The 21,517-nt window shown below is 44.0% G+C and overlaps 1 protein-coding gene across 3 annotated transcripts in view; it reads right to left on the reverse strand.

Moving 5' to 3' along the window:
- The window catches only part of CCDC149 (coiled-coil domain containing 149), a 120,078-nt gene that overhangs the window by 12,506 nt on the left and 86,055 nt on the right, over window positions 1-21,517 (reverse strand). For 2 of the 3 annotated variants that reach the window (XM_027544193.1, XM_027544191.1), the window contains 6 exons: window positions 20,689-20,861; window positions 19,907-19,979; window positions 18,628-18,712; window positions 15,875-16,019; window positions 5,491-5,567; window positions 4,101-4,133 (listed from right to left, as the gene is read on the reverse strand). In XM_027544193.1, the coding sequence (XP_027399994.1) occupies window positions 4,101-4,133; window positions 5,491-5,567; window positions 15,875-16,019; window positions 18,628-18,712; window positions 19,907-19,979; window positions 20,689-20,861 (586 nt within the window). The remainder of the gene's footprint in view (window positions 1-4,100; window positions 4,134-5,490; window positions 5,568-15,874; window positions 16,020-18,627; window positions 18,713-19,906; window positions 19,980-20,688; window positions 20,862-21,517) is intronic. The other variant, XM_027544192.1, reaches the window with a different exon arrangement.

Consider the following 21,517-nt stretch of genomic DNA (forward strand, 5'->3'; position numbering starts at 1 on the left):
TTAAAAAGCACAGGCATCATTTTGCCAATAAAGGTTCACCAAGTCAAAGCTATGGTTTTTCCAGTAGTCATGTATGGATGTGACAGTTGGACTATAAAGAAAACTGAGTGCCGAAGAATTGATGCGTTTGAACTGTGGTGTTGGAGAAGACACTTGAGAGTCCCCTGGACTGCAAGGAGATCCAACCAGTTCATCCTAAAGGAAATCAATCCTGAATATTCATTGAAAGGATTGATGCTGAAGATGAAACTCCAATACTTTGGCCACCTGATACGAAGAGCTGACTCATTGGAAAAGACCCCAATGCTGTGAAAGATTGAAGGCAGGAGGAGAAGGGGACAACAGAGGATGAGAAGGTTGGATGGCATCACCAACTCGATGCACATGAGTTTGAGTAAGCTCCACGAGTTGCTGACAGACAGGGAAGCCTAGTGTGCTGCAATCCATAGGGTTGCAAAGAGTCAGACACAACTGAGCAACTGAACAACAGGATGAAGTCAACCCAGTCAGGTCTCCCCTTATGTTGCAAAGATACAATTTAGAAACACCATGAAGCAATAATGGTTGTTACGAAGCCATACCAGATGTCTCAAGTGGGCTTCTTGTGTTTCTCTTCAATAAGTCACTGTCCTAAGTTAGGGGGAGAATTGCAATTCCTGTTCCATCTTTCCAGCAGATACGCTGGCAGCAGAGGCACACTCTATTGTCTGTGCTCCAACAAGCCTTCCAAGTCCACTCTGTCCTGTGGTCAAGGAATCAGAATATGGGCGGAGCTGGGAGCTGGCTGCAGCTGAGTGGGTACGGCAGTGGGAGGGAGACCCTCGCGTCTTCCTATTGTGAGGAATCCTCTAGGGCAGAATGACTTCCTGGCCCTCTTCAACCACAGTGAATTATCCACTCCACAATGGCTCCTCAAAAATGCTGGGGTATGTGTGGGTGTGCTGTCATGTCTGACTCTTTGCGACTCCACAGACTATAGCCTACCAGGCTTTTCTGTCCATGGAGTTCTCCAGGCAAGAATACTGGAGTGAGTTGCCATGCCTCCTCCAAGGAATCTTCTCAGCCCAAGAATCAAACCTGCATCTATTGCATCTCCTATATAGGCAGGTAGATTCTTTACCACTGAGCCACTTGGGAAGCCCTAAACTTCTGCAAGAATCTGAGCAACAGGAATGCAGACATGGGAAACAGAAACCACCATTTGTCCATAAATTAATCGGTATCTAATCAAAGTAGGGGTTGGAGGAGAAGATAAACACCTTCCAAAATCCCCACCTGCAAAGATTACTTCCTTATCTGATGGTAAAATGTCAAGATTGGTTTTTGCAAAACATTTGAAGAATTCAAAGACCCTCCTTAGAAGGCTCTCAGTTCTGTTGTTTCTAAGCCCAGGCTCTCTCTGTATTGACTATGTTGAACTCTAATCTGATGGTCTGCTGTCTCCCAGCTCCATTTTGGTCCTTGGGACTGGGGAATGGGGTGTGGACGATCCACAAACTAGATTCAAACCACAATCAACGCAGGTTACACAGGCCCTTCTGTTAACTGGCATTTGAGTTTCCAGAAGCCCTCCTGATTCCCTATAACACAACAGCACTCCTTCCTTTCTCCAAAATGTGCCAGTTACTTTCAGAATGCACATTTTCCTCCCCAGACTGATGTTGAGAGTGGAAAATACAGAATTCAAATAAAAAGCTCAAAGAGCCAGGCTCTGCTCTTGCCAGACTTTTTCCCGGCTTTCAGTGTTTCTTTTCGGAGCAGAAGCACATCCAGGAAGCCTTCTCTCAGTGCCTGCCCCCTCCCCCGCCCCCTCCAAGCATCATTCTCACCCGCAGATGCCAGCAAACTGCCGGGAGAAGAAGGCTGACAGATGGGGGGCTGGGGAGAGTGGAGGGCCATTCCTTCCTGAAGAGCAAGGCCAACCAGCCCACCCTGTGGCTTTCTCTACAGAGCCCTGTGTCTCCCCCACCTCTCAGGGACTGTTAAACAGTCTGGAGGACTTGCTGCTTTCCAGATGATTTCTCCACATGGGCTGTGACATCTGTCAGACTTGCCTGCTTCCCGGCAAGATCACACATTTGCCCCAACTCTATCCAACACCACCAAGAGCTGAATATTGTTGGCTGAGAGAGTGAGGAGGGAGGGAGAAGAGAGTCAAAGAAAAAGAGCATGCTCCAAGGCCAAGAGAAATTCTGCCTTATAGTCATGAGAGGTGGGCTTCTTCACCACGGTCCTTTAGAGTCTTGGGAGAGATTGTTCCAGCTTCTGAATCTTTCTTCTCCAATTCAGCTTGCTTTGAGAACCAGTCCCCAGCTGATTTGATCTACACTCCCTACCCTCCCTCACTCTCCTATCTGCCAGCCCCCTGCCTTCTGTGTCTCTCTTTCCTGAACTGTACTTTGCCTGGGCAGATGGAGCACTGAAATGAAGATCTGAACACCTGAGTTCAGCTTCTGTGGCCTTAGGTATTACCCAACTTCTTGAATTTCTGTTTCCTTATGGAAATTTCTGTTTCCTTAAAATGAGGGGATCAGACTAGTTCATGAAAGGGAAGAAGGTTTTCTCTCACATGTCAACTCTGACCAGGAGGTAGCTTCCTGGAAAGCCAATGTAAAAGACTGTTTTGAGGGCCACATGTGAGATTAGCAAGGAAGGGCGATGTGATTGATTAGCTATGTCTGCCACTGGCACAGAAATGATGCTGTGTAATATACACCAAGTATTTGTCATCCTTGAACTTTTTGCTCTCAACTGTCATTCCAGGTCCAGTATTCAATGACTTGTCACATTATTCCCTCACATACTAACATCTTTATCACCTCATTGACACTTCTGTATCATTTTGTGTTTTCCTTTCACTGCTGCATATTCATCGCACTTTCCTACCCACTCCAGTATTCTTGCCTAGAGAATCCTGTGGACAGCGGAGCCTGGCGGGCTGCTGTCCATAGGGTCACACACAGTCGGACACGACTGACGCAACTTAGCAGCAGCAGCAGCAGTGGGACTGTTGATTCTTGGAGGGGGCGAGGGGCATGTCTAGAACGCCTGGTACAGGACTGAATTCACAAAGATGATACTCAGAAAGTATCAACATGTTATGGACTGATCTCTTAGAGGAGACACAGATCCTTTCAAGACTGGTAAATAACTGAGAGCTAGCAATTCTCTGAAACCACTGGGTCTCAATCCCCTCTACTTGGCTAAAATAGTAAATATTCCCTTACTTAGCGAAAGAGGAAGAGGAAGAAGAGAAAAGTGGAAGGAGAAGAGAAAAAGGAAGTGGAGGAAGTAAGAGGAGGAAGGAGGAAGAGGAGAAGAAAAAAAATAATATACTTCCTCTTGCTTGGCTGCTGCTGCTGCTGCTGTTAAGTCACTTCAGTCATGTCCAACTCTGTGCGACCCCATAGACGGCAGCCCACCAGGCTCCCCCGTCCCTGGGATTCTCCAGGCAAGAACACTGGAGTGGGTTGCCATTTCCCTCTCCAATGCATGAAAGTGAAAAGTTAAAGTGAAGTTGCTGAGTAGTGTCCGACCCTCAGCGACCCCATGGACTGCAGCCTTCCAGGCTCCTCCGTCCATGGGATTTTCTGAAGTGGGGTGCCATTGCCTTCTCCGCTTGCTTGCCTATTAGAGCTCAAATGGAGACCATACAATGATGAGCAGATAGAAGGGACTGGTCTGATTTGCAGGAAAGAGGCCCCTCTCCCCCCACATGGTTTGAAAATGATAGTGAGGTGATGCCTCATTGTAACATCCTTTATTACTGCATCAGGGCAGTGCTACCACAGTCACATAAACCGTGTCAGATTGGGGGAACTGCAGTTCTTTTCTTCTTGTCCTCCCACTTTGTACCCACGTGGAGGCCAGAGATTAGAACAAACAGGCTGGGGCATAAAATTCATTCAGTCGCTGCCCTCCAAGCAAATGCTACCATTTAATATTTGCTTTGTGCTAATTGAATTCTCTATTTCAATTGACTATTCTAATCAGAAAAGTGCAAGGATACAAAGAGAATGCATTTCTATTTATTTACATGCAGGGATGACATTAATGCACTGCTATTAGCCACAAACACAGATATTTCAAAAAGAACATACTCCCAAATCCTATGGAAACATTGTAGCTCAGGCCTTCAGGCAGCAGGAGGGAAAAAAAAAAAAAGGAAAGAAACAATTGTTATTGCATAATAGCCATTCTAACCTAGACCAAACAACAGCAGAGATAGGAAATTCTCAGCATTCTTTCATTTATTTGACTTCCATCTTTTTACATAAGTTGTAGAAATAAAACATTGTGAAATCTCACTAAGTCATTTGGAGAGAAAAAAAAAATCCAAACGCTAGAACATGCACAGAAATAGCAATCCGACTGCACAAATAAACGATAAATTTGCCTGACTGTGTTGAAATTCAATGCAATAAAAGAAAGGCCTTCAAAAGAGATAAGGTTTTAACTGCATCAAAAGATTCTTGTGCAAAATGGATCATTCAAATCCCCAGGATGGCACTTGGCACTAATTAGGTCTGTTAGGTCTTCTGACATCAAGTTCAAGGAATCTCTACTAAAAATTGCAATTTATGAAATACACTTCCAGGCAACCTGAGGCGGCTATTCAGATTTACATTAAGAAAACATGTGGTTTTGTCCATGTCCCTGTGGCAATGTTCATTTCTCATACATTACAAGGAAGCAACGGATATGATTCAAGGGTAGAGAAGGGTTTGTGCAGAAAGGTTAAGTAACTAAAAATATATGTACAAAGTTGCTTCCAGGGAAAGAGGAGGTGGTAGAAAATGATAAATACAAGTTTCTGGAGAATGTAAAGAGAAAGAAGAAAGCTGACGGGGGTCTCATGAAGGGGGGTATTTTACCAAGACAAATGGGATAAATATAGCTAATTAATGTGAAACATCAGTTTCTTCACACCCGGCACCACTGCGGAAAAAAAAATCTACAGCAGAAATTTTTATTTTCAAGCTATGTAGCAAATGGAATGAGGGAAGAGGGAAGAAGGTTGTAAAGCGCATTTGGGTTAGAACAATTGTTTGTTCTTATATTCAATTTTAAGACTGATGATTAAATTGAATACGTCTTTGTAAGTTCGTACATTCATTTTTAGAACGAATGATTAAATAGAATAAATTTTTGTGAGTTCTTATATTCCTTTTAAGGGGTGATGATTAAACTGAACACATCTCTATAAGACACCTACAGGGAAAAAATGAAGCAATTTACCATACTCACAAAAGTTAAAAATAACATACATACAGACATATACAATGACAATTTCAGAATTTAGATTAGCAAACTTCATAGTTCACTTTGTATATTTATTAGGTTTTTTCTGATTTCCTCCAAAATCATGGCTTTTAAGTTTCAAACACTTATAGACATCTCAGCAATAATCTTCAAATAAAAGAACGTTAAAAAGGTAAAGTCTGCTCTGCAAATTTTCAAAAAAAGAAATTTTTATAAAGTTCTACTTACCTGGGAGACTCCACAAACCAGAAACTTCCAGAGTTCTTAATTTTTTCTCCAGTTCAGCCACCCGATTCCCTAGGATTCTGGAAAAGGGGAGAAAAATGGCAAAAGACAGATCAATAAGCATCTGTCTCATCAGCTCTTAGGGCTGTGAGCAGGCTATCTGGGAAGGCTGGTGATGCACTAGTAGAGAGAAAATGTTTTGAGACTTAAGACACGTGCTAAAAACAGTGGTGTATGTGTTTGTGTGTGTGTGTGAGCACGCACCCACGTGCTAAACATACACAGACTCTACTGCAAGTACATATGAAAATATAAAGTGAATGATTTAAAGTGATTTAAACCTTACTAAAGTGTTGCCATTCAAGTGAATCTTCTCCCACAAAGGTAGCTGGGAAGACAAACAATGATTCTATCATTACCCAGGCATCTTACATCATTTCTATTTGGGAATTCCTCATGGCTAAAGCAGAGAAGGCAATGGCACCCCAATCCAGTACTCTTGCCTGGAAAATCCCATAGATGGAGGAGCCTGGTAGGCTGCAGTCCATGGGGTCACAAAGAGTCGGACATGACTGAGCGACTTCACTTTCACTTTTCAGTTTCATACATTGGAGAAGGAAATGGCAACCCACTCCAGTGTTCTTGCCTGGAGAATCCCAGGGACAGGGGAGCCTGGTGGGCTGCCGTCTCTGGGGTCGCACAGAGTCAGACACGACTGAGGCGACTTAGCAGCAGCAGCAGGAGCAGCGTGGCTAAAGATGACACTTAATTTTGAATACTCTTACAAGTATCACAACTTGATTCTTTGAGGGTGGATCTGAGTTTTAGAAGCAACCAAGTCGAACAAATAAGATGAAAGAACATGCTTGGTGATGTTACTTCGAGTCAATAAAATAATACCCACCTTCTTAGACCTAACCTATGACTTACGAATGGCCATATCCTTGATATCTAGCATAATGCCTGGTGCTCAATAAATATATTTCATTAAATAAATGCATTTTTCATAGCTTGTAATGATCTCTGGAATTGAAAAATACACATTTGAAAAACTTTCCGAAATTATAGAATCACTAAAATAATTACACTGCTTTCCAGGATGACTATTCTGATTCACTATGATGTATAAGATCTTGAATGTGTATTTTAACAGATTACTCTGTTTACTTAGAAGCCAAACTTTATCTCTATGCATGAAGAGACCTAAATGTGGCCACATATTTCCCCTCCTTCACTCTACACAAAATTAAATATAGTTGGGAAATGATGTGATAGTCATCTGAAACTTCAATCGCTTTTCATTGGCCTGGAAATTGAAAAACCAGTCTTTATCTTTGGGGGATTTTCTTGGCACTGCTGTGCTAAAATGATGTGGAAATCACCTTAATAACAATGTTTCAAAGTCTTTCAGCAGGAGAAACCAGAATGCCAGAATTGTTCTTCTATACTTCTTTATATTCTAGACATAGATGCACACACCCACGTACATACCAAGATCTGAATATGTATATATCTGCATATATGTGTATTGCTTCTAATGCATCCTTATTTTACCTGAATTGACTTGCAGACTCTTAATTAATATTCCCTTTGAGTTCACAGAAAACTCTTTGACGTGACTCTGTGTGGTTTTGTTCATCTAGGTACTTAGAGCTTTTTTCTTTTCTTCTTTTCCTTAAGTCTTAAATTCTGCATAGTCTTTATCAATTACTTTCAATTTTCACTCCATTTGTTGGGTCTATTCGGCTTTCACGTCTCTGACCCCTCAATAAACACCTTTCTTCGTAATCTCGCTTTCAATATTTTGCTCAGACCTTCTGATCTGAGCTCCCTTTTCACCAGCTGATGGGTTTGAGATGCAATCACATTGGTGTTCAAGCTGATGCCTGCTTCTTAGAATGATCAGATCATCTGTATGTGGCTGCTTCTTGGAAACAAAAGATAAGGCTTAACTCTTCTGTGTACAATGAAAGATGCCGTCAGGGCAACGCTCAAAGGCGTGGTGAAGAGACATTTGGTTGTATTTTTTCTGATGTTCCTGGATAACGCAGGCACGTCTCCCAGAAACGTGCTGATGTGAATTTGCTGGCGTCTGGAACAATCTACTCTCAGGGACCTTGCCTTAGTTTGTTGGTGCTGACTGCTTTTTTTCTTTAGTCTGACACAGGCATCTGATGCAGGGCTGGAGGTAGTAAAATGGACCCAGTAGAAGCTGTGGTAGTAGTAATGGCAACAATAACATCATCAATAACAATAACAACTATTCTATGGTTAACACAAATAGCAATTAATCTTTCCTGAATCCCAGGTCTGAGTCAGAGTGCATGCCAAACATCTACCAAAAGTACACTTTCTTCTCTGACCTGACAAAACTCTGCAGTGTAGACTGTATTTTTATCCTCCTTTTATATATGTGGGCCCTAACAGAGAGGTCAAGCAGTTTGTCTAAGGACACACAGCTCATCCTAAATCTATGTCTTTTCCCACCCTGCAGTGTTCTCACCCAGCACCCTCTACTCCCATTAGAAAACAGAGGCATAGAAATTAGTCAGCGTAACCAAAACCACATGCTGGACTCAGCTGGTGATGAGCATGGATTTTTAACCTATGCCTCAGGTAGATTAACCTTTGCCTCCCAAGTTCATGTTCTTAACCAATAACACCCTCACGACACTAGAAAACCAGCATTCACATGCCTAAAGCAAGTTCTCTTTAAAACTATGCATAACTGAAATATGGATGCAGCCACAGCTGGACCTGCAAAATATAACTCAAGATCCTTCAAATGACACATGGTCTTCTAGTTGGCTTCACACTGAACAGATATAGCAGGTGGTCCACTGAATGTGATGTAACACAGCCCAGGGAGAGGAGAGGCTTATTAGAGCCTTCATAGCTGGCAGAACACACAGATCGAGAAAGTAGAAGTAAAAACAGGGTCCGTTCAGTGAAGTTCAACCAATCCAACAATTATTGAGGCTGTAAGGAACAAAGATGAGAAGCTATATCCCACAAGAGCCAGTGAGGATGTAGGAAGCCAAAGGAAGAGTCATAAGAAGGAGGCAGGGGAGGAGGTGACCTTGGGATACCTGAGGAGACAGATGGACGTCTCTGGGAGACAGGAAGATCCAGGAGTGCAAGGATGAGAGTGTATGCTGGGGGCAGGTCTACTCCCCAACGGAAAGAGAGAAGTCAGGAGAACTGGGGACCACAGTGTCACCTGCGTAAAGCAAGAAGGGACCAGAGGAACAGGTGGAAAGGGAACAGGCACCACCTGGCACCAGGGCCATATGGGGAAGGGAGAGAGGGTTCTAGGTCAGGTGGCATGGTCTGTATCATCTTATTCTAGGAGGTGGTCACACAGGATGAAAAAGGCCGCTGAGATGTGCCCAACCCTTGAGAGAGCTGTTACAAGACAGACAAAGGGGTGAAATCCAGAACCCAAGTGACAGGGTTGGAAAAGCAGCCTATGAGAAAGCTGAAGCGGTGAATATAGATGACTCTTCATGTAGTTTAGCAGGGAATCCAAGGAGACAGTCAGGGTAGTAGCTTGAGGCATAAACAGGCTTGAGAGAGGATTTTTTTCTTTGTAAGATGCGGGGTGGGGCAGGGGGGTGGTGTTTAAAATAAAGTTTTTATTTAGCTGTGGCTTGTTTTAGAATAGGGAAAATTTTAGCATATGTCTACCTGATAGCCTAGAAAAAACTTCAAGACACTGGGCTTCTAGATAGGATTTTCAGTAGTAGTTTCTGATAGTAAAACACTGTGTGTGTTAGTCGCTCAGTCGTGTCCAACTCTTTGTGACCCCCTGGACTGTAGCCTGCCAGGCCCCTCTGTCCATGGAATTCTTCAGGCAAGAATACTGGAGTGGGGAGCCATTCCCTTCTCCAGGAGATCTTCTTGACCCAGGGATTGAACCCAGGTCTCCTGCATTGCAGGCAGATTCTTTACCATCTCTGAGCCACCAGGGGAGCCCACAGGGGATCTGCAAAAGACAGAACTAACTCAGGAACTAGCCACCACTTTGCCCTGTCCTCTCTCTCTGGACAACATGGGAAGCAGGAATCCTGAATGAGGGTCTCGGGGGGAGCCTGATCCCTAAAAGAGGAAGAGCTGGCAGTGGCCCCACACAAACTGCAGATAACCTCGCCCCCCACCTTCACCCCAGGAGATCTTCTTTTGAGTCTTTGCTCTGATCCAGGACAGCTCCTGCTGCTTCCAAGATCTTGAACTTCCAGGCTACTTACCATTGTCCAGGTAAGGGAGAGAGCAGTGAAGAGTTTTAGGCAAAGCACAGAGGGTGGTGAAAGGCCAGGATGTCCTCACGTATAAACCACTGTGGCCACCACCCCACCACCGGCAGAGCGAGGGCTCGTTGGAAAAGGCTGGAGAACTGAAGGTGGTGTTCCATGAGACATGCTCTTAATATTTGCCTCTTCATCATTAACCTGTTTATAAGACACACGAACCCCATCCCTTCTTTAACAATAGCTAGACAGCTGCAAACTCGCAACAAGTACCTCAAGCAAAATGCTTATTAATTGAATATTCTCTCCAATTATAAAGTCCTAGGTTTATTCATCAGTTTGTCAAGCTGGCTCCCATTGGGCCTTCTTAGCGTTAAGGGAGGAGAAGGCAATGGCACCCCACTCCAGTACTCTTACCTGGAAAATCCCATGGACAGAGGAGCCTGGTAGGCAGCAGTCCATGGGGTCGCTAAGAGTCAGGCACGACTGAGCAGCTTCACTTTCACTTTTCACTTTCATACATTGGAGAAGGAAATGGCAACCCACTCCAGTGTTCTTGCCTGGAGAATCCCAGGGACGGGGGAGCCTGGTGGGCTGTTGTCTATGGGTTCGCACAGAGTCGGACACGACTGAAGCGACTTAGCAGCAGCAGCAGCAGCAGCAGCAGCATTAAGGGAGAGGAGGGTGGGGATGGGCAAGGGGTAGAGGGTGTAGTGCCAGGCAGCGGAAAGCCAGTAGGGGGCACACGCTCTTACAGAACAGACACCTGCATCCATTCCTACTGCTAATGCTCCACCTCAACAAAGCCATTTTAAAATTTTAGTTACAAAAGGCTAAATCAAGGGGGATAAGAGCAAGCAGACCAAATTCACATTTTATTCTTAGCCCCCCTCCATCTGTTATATAATTTGTTTTTTTTTCACATACCCCCAAATAAAACACTTATTGAAAGTATGAAACTTAAGACCCTCAAAGTATTAAAAATGGCACATTAGGTACTTTATGTACTGATATGAGGCAATCTTCAAGATCTATTGTAATGAGAAAAAAGCAAGGTGGAAGACGGTGAAAAAAACTTTTTTGATGAATGCTAGCTACCATTTGTAAAAAGATAAAAAGGGAGAGACAAAAAAGAAAATATATATGTATATAAAATATATGAGTATTTATGTGTGTCTATATAAATGTATTATATTATACATTTGCTTATATATGTATCCTTGGCAAGGACACATAAAAAATGAGGAACGGTGGTTTCTTCCAGGAAGGTGGATTGGGTGGCTGAGAGACAATGGTTTGGAGATATACTGTTGTTTAACCTTTTAAAATGTGAATCAGATGGTTCAAAATGATTGCTGCTGCTGCTGCTGCTGCTAAGTCGCTTCAGTCGTGTCCGACTCTTTGTGACCCCATAGACGGCAGCCCACCAGGCTCCCCCATCCCTGGGATTCTCCAGGCAAGAACACTGGAGTGGGTTGCCATTTCCTTCTCCACTGCATGAAAGTGAAAAGTCAAAGTGAAGTCGCCCAGTCATGCCCGACTCTTAGCGACCCCATGGACTGCAGCCTACCAGGCTTCTCCATCCATGGGATTCTCCAGGCAAGAGTACTGGAGTGGGGTGCCATCACCTTCTCCTCAAAATGATTAAATAACCGTTAAAAACAAAAAGGTGCGTTAAAGAAACAAAGCCTGCAAAATGAAAACGTCTATCTTTCTCAATAGAAAGCAAGGGTCCTTGAAACCTGGAGATGCGTGTGGTTGCAGTGGGGTATGGTGGGCATGTATTAGGAAATCAGTCCATCACAAGAGATGGGAGTGTCAGCCAGCAGCTTGGGATCATTGAGTTTAGCAGGTGGTGGGACTCAGCTGGGCTTTTTGGTGGAGGCTTGCATTGTGATCAGCACCAAGGTCGGCAGGTAGTGTGCCCAGGTAAACAGCAGAGGAGGCAGGCGGGGGTCTGAGGATCAAGGGTTCATGGGATGGTCTTCCTAAGGACAAGATAATGAATGGTCTGGTGGGGAACAAGCAGAGGGAGCAGGTAGGAGATGAACACAGAAGGGCCCTGGCAAGCATTCAGGAAATATATATTGAGTAGACGAATGCATGCATGAAAATCATAAAACTTAATGCCCATTTGCACATGAGTATTAAGGGAAGAGGAATAAAGGGTTAGACTAAGTCAATCATCTATTCATTATCAAATAATTATAAGCACCCATTGTGGGCCTAGCGCTGTCCAACGTTCTAGAGAGGATGGTGACCAAAATGGACGAACATTATGGCCTTGGGACAGCTGCAACCCAAGTGATGTGGAAGTTCGTCAAACCTAGGCATTAGGATGGTGGCCAGAACGTGTTAAATATTCTTCAAGTCACACTTTAAGGGGCTGTGTAATATTCTGCCTTATGGATTTACTATAACCTTAACCATTCTCCAGGGCTTCCCTGGTGGCCCAGCAGTAAAGAATTCACCTGCAATGCAGGAGCCACAGGAAATGTAGCTTCGATCCTTGGGTCTGGAAGATCTCCTGGAGGAGGGCATGGCAGTCCACTCCAGTATCCTTGCCTGTAAAATTCCATGGACAGAGGAGCCTAGCGGGCTAAGGTCCACAGGGTCACAAAGAGCTGGACACGACTGAAGCGACTTAGCGTGTACACACGGTACTATTCTCCGATTTAAAAATATTCTGGTTGTTTCCACTCATTTTCACTCTTATAAATGAATCTACAGTGAACCACCTCATGGATAAATCTTAAGAGTATTGTTCTGATTTGTTTCTTTCAGATAAATTTCTAGAAACTGACCCTTTGGGTCAAAGGGCACAAGCATTTTAAAGTACATTAAAACATACTATTATGTTTTATTAAAACATACATTAAAACAAATTTGTATGCAGGTCAGCAAGCAACAGTTAGAACTGGACATGGAACAACAGACTGGTTCCAAATAGGAAAAGGAGTACGTCAAGGCTGTATATTGTCACCCTGCTTATTTAACTTCTATACAGAATACATCATGAGAAACGCTGGACTGGAAGAAACACAAGCTGGAATCAAGATTGCCGGGAGAAATATCAATAACCTCAGATATGCAGATGACACCACCCTTACGGCAGAAAGTGAAGAGGAACTAAGAAGCCTCTTGATGAAAGTGAAAGTGGAGAGTGAAAAAGTTGGCTTAAAGCTCAACATTCAGAAAACGAAGATCAGGGCATCCGGTCCCATCACTTCATGGCAAATACATGGGGAAACAGTGGAAACAGTGTCAGACTTTATTTTTCTGGGCTCCAAAATCACTACAGATGGTGACTGCAGCCATGAAATTAAGAGATGCTTACTCCTTGGAAGGAAAGTTATGACCAACCTAGATAGCATATTGAAAAGCAGAGACATTACTTTGCCAACAAAGGTTCGTCTAGTCAAGGCTATGGTTTTTCCTGTGGTCATGTATGGATGTGAGAGTTGGACTGTGAAGAAGGCTGAGCGCCGAAGAATTGATGCTTTTGAACTGTGGTGTTGGAGAAGACTCTTGAGAGTCCCTTGGACTGCAAGGAGATCCAACCAGTCCATTCTGAAGGAGATCAGCCCTGGGATTTCTTTGGAAGGAGTAACGCTAAAGCTGAAACTCCAGTATTCTGGCCACCTCATGGGAAGAGTTGACTCATTGGAAAAGACTCTGATGCTGGGAGCGATTGGGGGCAAGAGGAGAAGGGGACGACAGACGATGAGATGGCTGGATGGCATCACTGACTCGATGGACATGAGTCTGAGCAAACTCTGGGAGCTGGTGATGGACAGGGAGGCCTGGCGTGCTGCGATTCATGGGGTCGCAAAGAGTCAGACACGACTGAGCGACTGATCTGATCTGATCTGATCTGAAAACATACTAAGGAATGGGTGCTCCAGACTCTAGACTCATTGAATTTGAAGAGCTGAAATTCAGGAGAAACTGTCAACTGAGCGGCTGGAAATGTGGGTCTTGCTCTTGATGGCAAGGTGCCAAGAGTTCTAGGAAGTCTGTAAAGAACGAGAAGCAAAGACAGGTCCCCTGAGTAGGGGTAAGAAGATGGAAGATCAGAGAAGAGAGGAAGAGGAGGAAGAAGCCTAGGGTGGAAGGAGGAAGAGGAGAAGGGAGAGGGAACGAGGCAGCAGAGAGAGCAGAAGGAATCCAAGAAGATGGTTTTCAAGATGGGAATTGGGATGAAGAGAAATTATAGAAGAAAGAGACTCAGAAAGTGAGGTCTGGGGTACTGGTGACCCTCACAGGAAGATTGCTATGGAAAATTCAGAAGAGGTCTTGGGAGGTATTCAAGCCTGTCCCTGGCATCACTGGACACCTGCTAAAATTCAGAATCCTGACATTCCTTCCAGAAACCCCCCAAATCTGCATTTCTAAACAATCACCCCCTTCAAGTAATTCTATCATAGGTGTCCCCCTCCCCGAGAACACACATTTGGGAGGTGGTTGAGGAAGAAATAAAGATGGCCTCTTGTTCACAAAGATTGGAGGTGAATGGAACCCTTTTGGGGTGGATGTTTAAAAAGATCTGGAAGGTTTCTGGGTGAAAATGCAGACGCAGCAGGAGGGGCAGAAATTGAAAAGGTTGAAAGAGGAGCTCACAGGAGAGCCAGGCCCCAGAGGAGGGAGCAGGGTAAGGACCAGTAGGTCAGTGGGTCAGTGTGTTTCCCAGAGACCAGAGGGAGAGGGTGGAAGACACTGGGGAGCAGTGAGCCTCCGGGCTCTTGATAGGCAGGCTTTGTTTTCTCAGTAAAAGAGAAGCTGAGGCTACCTGCTGAGAACAAATGAGGGCTGAGAAGACCCGAGGAGGTTTGAAAGGGCCTCTGTGGATGCTTTATAGGGAGTTGGCGAGGACAGAGAAGGCTCCTGGGACCACTACCAGCTGCGGAATAAAACAGACCTTGTACCTATTTGAGGAGATCCCCATTTCTTCGTCCTCCCCTGAGGAGCATCTCCATTTTAGCATCTGGCTGTTTCAGTCCTTGGTTAATATTTCTTTTAAAAGAATTTTAAAAAACCTTCTGTCAATAAATCACCCTTGTCATCCCTCTGAGATTGCCCAGACTCCCTCCACTGCTCTCCGCCTTCTTTTATATATATCTTAATCTCCTGTGCTATCTTCCCTTCACTCCCAGCCTCTCTTTTTGCTATTTTGTTTTTACAATACTCTCCATCATTTCACGGTTGCCTCTCCCCTTGCAAACCCCCACCTCACCAGGCCCCCAGTTCCCTGACTGCTCCCTGTTCTTGCTGGAAGCCCAGTCTTTGGGAAGCTGCTCCTACATGGCACACTTTAATTTTGCTTCCACGTGTAGGTCATAAAAGCAGGACTAGCTACGTAATTTGCAGGGCCCAGTGCAAAATGAAACTTCGGGGCCCTCTTGTTAAAAAACGATCAAGAATTTGAAGATGGTGACTGCAGAGCATTAGACCAAGTGCAGGGACCTTCTGAACACTGGGCTGTGTGTGACTGCATGAGTCGCTGGTCCTCGAAGCTGGCTCTATTGGCAACGTTTGTTGCATTGATTTATGGTTTATTCACCATTCTCTGAACACTTCCAATTTTGCTTCTGTCATCTCTACATGCCACTTTAACTTGCTTGATTTTGTCCAATGTAGTTAACATGTTTATAGTAACAGAAGAAGACATGCTCTCTTAGATATTATTCCTTTTCACCGTCTTTTTTTTTTTTTTTTTTTTGCTGATTTGGAAAAATGGCATGAGACTCCGTTCCAAGCCCCATAGGCTTGTAAGTTGATGCTTTGGTGTTTCTACTCTCAGAGCCCCAGAAAGCCGTGCCATGAGGTTAAAACGGCATGAGGAGGTGAGTTGCCTAGAGGAGACTGGAGATTAAGTTAAGGTTAAGTTCCCCAGGCACGTATACCATCAAAATCAGCCAGGCAACATGCATGGCTTGGTGAGTGGCTCAGACTAAGCATTCAGTGAGGAATAGCCGGTATTCTCTCCTTGTTGATCCAGGTAAGCTTCCCTCTAGATTCGAGGGTTCTCCTCTCCTTCCCTTAAGGCTTGCAGCCCACCTGGTTGCCACCTGGTTGCCTGCTGACAGCCATCGTCCCACCGATCTCCTGCCCACCCTGCACCCCAGGGTCTGGCCACCTACTTGTTGGTCTGCCTCTGGTGCTGGATGACCATGTTTTTCTCATGGATCGTCTCCAACAGGGCTGTTGCCAGAGATTTCAGATCAGAAATGGACTGTGGAGTAGCTGGGAGACTGCACCCGTGATCCTCAGATAACAGATCCTGAACTAGGAGGGATATAAAATTACATCTTAGTCTTAAATCCTTCTGGAATGATCAAATGCAAACCAACGTTACTTCTTCCTGGACAACGAAGCTGGGATCAATTCCTGACTTCTATGTGCTACTGTGTTGTAATTGAAGAATCCACTTCAAGTGTCAAAAGTAAAATGAAATAAAAATCAGTGTGAGAATTAAACAGAAAGGAGGAGTCCTTGTGGACTTTTGCAACATTTTTTTAAAAGGTAATAATCTATAACCCTGTATGTGAGAGAGCAAAAGAGACACAGATGTATAGAACAGTCTTCTGGACTTTGTGGGAGAGGGAGAGGGTGGGATGATTTGGGAGAATGGCATTGAAACATGTATAATATCATATAAGAAACGAATTGCCAGTCCAGGTTCGATGCAGGATACAGGATGCTTGGGGCTGGTGCACTGGGATGACCCAGAGGGATGGTATGGGGAGGGTGGTGGGAGGGGGGTTCAGGATGGGGAACACGTGTACACCCATGGCAGATTCATGCTGATGTATGGCAAAACCAATAGAATATTGTAAAGTAAAAAGAATAATAATAATAAATAAATGATAAATGGTTAAAAAAAGGTAATAATCTTTTGTATTTTTCTAGTATTTTATACTTCAAAATGCTCATACTAATTCGAGACTTCAAATTTTAAAAAGAACCTGGAAAATGTTATTTATTCCCATTTCATGGACAAAAAAGCAAGGTGCTGATGGATTAAAACCATTAGCTGAAGGTTACCTTCTTTGAGGTCTATTCATTCAGCCACCCTTCTTCACTCTTTCTTATCTGCCTGTTATATGCCTAGCATTATGCTGAGAACTGGGCTGTGGTGCATATGCGTGCTTAGATGTGTTCAACTCTTTGTGACCCCATGGACTGTAGCCTGCCAGGCTCCTCTGTCCATGGAATTCTCCAGGCAAGAATACTGGAGTAGGTAGCCTTTCCCTTCTCCAGGGGATCTTCCCAACCCAAGGATCAAACCCAGGTCTCCCAGATTGCAGGCGGATTCTTTACCAGCTGAGCCACCAGGAAGCCCAAGAATACTGGAGTGGGTAGCCTATGCCTTCTCCAGCAGACCTTCCCCTGGGAATTGAATTTGGGTCTCCTGCATTGCAGGCAGATTCTTTACCAACTGAGCTATCAGGGACCGGAAATTTATTTAATTATGCTGGACATTTATGTTGTTTTCAATGTTTTTTTTCCTTATAATTAATGAAGAAGAACTTTCTTAAAGCTAAGTGCTTACATATGTCTGTAATCATTTCTTATCGGCTCAAAGGGGATTGGTTTAAGGCTTTTTGTAACAGACTGCCAAATGGTTCTCTAGAAAGTTTTGGCTGGCTGACTGCTCTGCCAGTGTGCTTGAGCTTGGCTGGCATTCCCCACAACAGTGACAGGACTGGGTCTCAACATTCAGAGATGTTTGGCTATCAAGGGTATACACAGCTGTACTTAGATGGGCTACTCCACATTTCTATAGAATACTGTAGTCTTCTCTTTAAAAATAATTCTAGGGTGTCTTTTCTAGTTGAGGGGGGAAAAAAGGAGTTGCTTAGGCAGGCTGGATTCAGCACATTTTTTTTTTTTTAATTCACCATAGCTCTTATGAGGACTACCACGTGATCCTTGCTGGTCTGCGTTGCCAACAAGCCCAAAACAGGCCAGCCCAGCACGGCCCACTTGAGGCTCACGTTTAAAACTGAATCCCCAAATATTAAGTGTCAGAAGCAAGCGCTCTGCTATTTATTCCCCTGACTGTTCATGGAAGATCATTATTTTTCATCGGAATCGACAAGAAGAAGGAACAAGATTGCAATCAATAAAAACTTCTTTGAAAAAAGGCATGCGTGCCATGATAAAATGATTTCAGTAGCTAGGAGACTTTTCTAGTCTGATCTCAGAGGCCACAAAAAGGAGAAATTCAATGAGGATGGAATAGACACTTGGGGATGCTGACCTGGTGATTACAAAAGGGAAAACAATCCAGAAAGGAGAGTACAGTTAGATGAATAGATGCAAATGGGGCTCAGTTATTGGAGGAACCTTCATTGCAGCAGCTCTCCAAGCAGGGTACCCAAACCAGCATTGCATCAGCTGGGAACTTTTTAGAAATGCACACTTTCTGGGCTTACCCTAGGCCCACTAAATTGGAAACTCTCAGGCCGGGCCCTGTGATCTGTGTTTTAATAAGCCCTCCAGGCAATGATGATGCAGGGGGAGGTTTGGGGGTGACCACTCTAAGGATTGGGCTTCCCAAGTGGTGCTGGTGATAAAGAATCCACCTGCCAATACAGGAGATGTAAGAGACACAGGTTTGAACTCTGGGTCGGGGAGATCCCTGAAGGAGGGCATGGCAACCCATGCCCTCCAGGCAGTATTCTTACCTGGAGAATCAACATGGACAGAAAGAGCCTGGTGGGCTATAGTCCCTGGGGTTGCACTGAGTCGGACACAACTGAAGTAACTTAGTATGCATGCATGCACACTCTAAGGATCATTTTGGTTCCTAATTCACAAACTGAGATGTAGACCCACAGCAGCAGCATTCTGTGATCATACATGGTCCCTCCCAGAAAATGACCCTTACCTTGCTTTGCAGACAGGACTCCAGTCAGAGCACTGCTGCTGGATTTGTTCTGGCCTTTTGAGTTTTTCCGTCTCTCAAGAGCATTCTAAGCAGCATTGGGAGAAAACAAAAACCTCTGTCAGAAAAGCCAATAAAGGAAAAATACCTAATTCCGGTAGATGCATCCTCCCCTCCAGCACACAAGAACTCTTTGCAAACTCTAAATGCTGGCCTGACTTTCAAAATTCAGAGTCCTTGCCAAAGAGTTCTGATTTTTACGGACCTGGTAAAGAGTTTTTTTTTCAGTTGGTGCCCAGCATAATTACAGCAATTACATCCTCCTATATATAGAAGATACTCAATGCATATGCGTTAAATTAAATCAAATCTGAAACAAGAACTCAGTCTAATGTGTGAAGTCACTAGTTATGGAAACCCCTTCTGAACAGACATGAGATAGAGGCTGGGTTTAACTTTCGTGGAAGAACTGAATAAATGATGTTAAGTGAATGCATACACAAGTTTTTTAAATTACGTATTAATTATACAATGTTAAGAGCTATGTGTATATATAGATGGGTATAAACTCAAGCCTGGCCCCCACAGAATGGAAAAGGAAGGACAGCATAGAGACTTCCGAGAATAAAGCAAACGTCAAAAGTCAGGAAAATGAGCCGGCTCTCCCCAGCATCTAGACGGCTGTAAACCTTCACCCTCAGGAAGAGAAGTCAATCTAGTTTCAAAGCAGAGACACCCAGGAGATTTTGCTAATTATAACACTTACAACTAACATCTGCAGAAATAGATATTATCTAACTGATGGTGCTGGAATTAGACTAAATAACTGTGGGGAGAATTTAAACATTCCGTCCTCTCAGTGTGACATGAACACTATCGTTTAGATTGTGATTTCCCGATCATTGTTTCCTCATCGCTCAGAAATCATTTTCTTATGGATGATTAGGAGACAAAGCATCTGATCACAAAACACCGTACAGAAAAGCTGGAGAGGAAATTCAGTTTCATATGGACCGAGGCTGTAAAGTGGTGGCAGCCAGATTCTGCTGGTCTCAGTGTGCCCTGTCCAGGTAATAGAAGGAGCTCTTGCAAAACCTGTTTCTGTTGTGTTTGCTGCTTGGGGGCTTAATTCTCACTGGTGCCTCAGTTTAAGCATTCTTACTGCACTATCTGGAGGGCAGGCAAGCACTAGAATATCTTTGGCACATAAAAGAGAATTAAAATAGAATGACATTTAGATGTACAATCGTGAATCATCACCCTCACTGTCAGAATCTTCTACCTTGTATTTGGCAATGTTAGATTTCAAGAGGTTGACCTCTTCGTGAAGTTGCTTTAATCTCTCTTGAAGGTACCTGGAAAAGAATACATACAACTAGAAAGAGTTTGGGAGCAAAATAAAAAACCATACACTCAACAATAAGGGGGAAAAAAGGAAAACCACACACCTGAAGAACCACCTTTTACATATAATGCCTTCCTCCACCCAAAAGAGGTAAAGTGCATCTTGGTGACCTCTTCTTAAATGGATGCGATGAAGGTCAAATATTCCCAAGTCACCTAAACCTCACTTCAGAACAGCCCTCTGCAGAGATCCCCTAAGGGGTATCAGCACAGTTTTCAAATAATTCTCATTAAGATGAATTCCACTGGGAAGCAAAGCAGGAAGAGGCGACACCAGACACGCTGTAAAGTTAGTCATATTCAGACACGGAAATTTGCCTCCAGGAAAAGAAACAGCTAAGGGAATTCCTCAATTTATTTTCTTATTCTTTTCTGTCTTCTTGATAGCAATAACAAGCAGCTTCCACTGTTCCCTACCCTTCTCACCCAACCAGAGAAGGCAGGGAAAGACTGCACGTGTGTAGCCTGTGAGCATTTGGTTGTTCTTTTCGTACTTTTACAACTAATGGGTGACATTAATATCATTGCTTTAGAGTTGGGACTTTCCTTTCATTGTAAGGCAATTTTATCAAATGTAAATAGGGCTGCAAATAACTCCCAGCCTGCAGGCAAGTGGAGGGCAAGCACCCTATGACTACAGGCCAGGGCCTGGGCACTTGCCTGTTCTCCATACACAAGGCGTCCACATCAATGATACGGTTCTCATGGCCACTGAGGATGTGGTTCAGCTCCTGGTTGAGCCTCTCGACTTTGTCCTGGTAGGAAGACCGCTCTTCTTTAACATCCTGAAGCTCATCCACAGAAGCCTGTAGGTCATGCTCCAGAGACTCAATCTGAAAGCAAAGGAAGCGCCCTTACTTAAGGAGTTCTGCAGACACTGGCTTGAGGGTTAGACAGGGAATCGTCTATTTTGCTGACTGACTTTTAGAGAGCTTATTAATGCCAGCCATCTTCTATAAAACCATAAGCGCCACTATGATGAAAGCTAAAAACAAGGAGATGGCTTCTAGCCAGTCACTTACTATATCCAAGATGAGACAGCACAGAACTTCTTGCTTACCAACTGCAGCCTGCCCTAAAGCCAGAGGCTCAGAGAGGGCAAATCCAGACATTGATAACAGCAGCCAGTGTCTTACAACTACATACTTTTTTAAACCACTCTAGACCCAGAAATCTTGTTCTGTTCTTCAAAATCACTTAATAAGAGAAGAAAAACAAAGTTGAGGCTCTCTAAGCTGCTCCCTAACTAGGGCTTGGTACCTGTTAAGATTTAGACTAAAAAGCATCGCTCAGTATTTCAGCTGAAACTTGCAAATTAAGGCCAGTTCATCACGTTTGTTCGCTCCCTGTCTCTCCTGGGTACAGGGGATGTTTCTTGCTATGTTCAGAACAATGACACCCAAAGTAAGACAGCAGATCTGCTCGAAGCCAAAAACAGAAGAGATCGCTTAAGAACTTAGCAGAGAACGAAGGCAGTAAATGCATTCCA

The sequence above is a fragment of the Bos indicus x Bos taurus genome, chromosome 6 (genome assembly GCF_003369695.1).
Source record: "Bos indicus x Bos taurus breed Angus x Brahman F1 hybrid chromosome 6, Bos_hybrid_MaternalHap_v2.0, whole genome shotgun sequence".
Classification (NCBI taxonomy): Eukaryota; Metazoa; Chordata; class Mammalia; order Artiodactyla; family Bovidae; genus Bos; species Bos indicus x Bos taurus.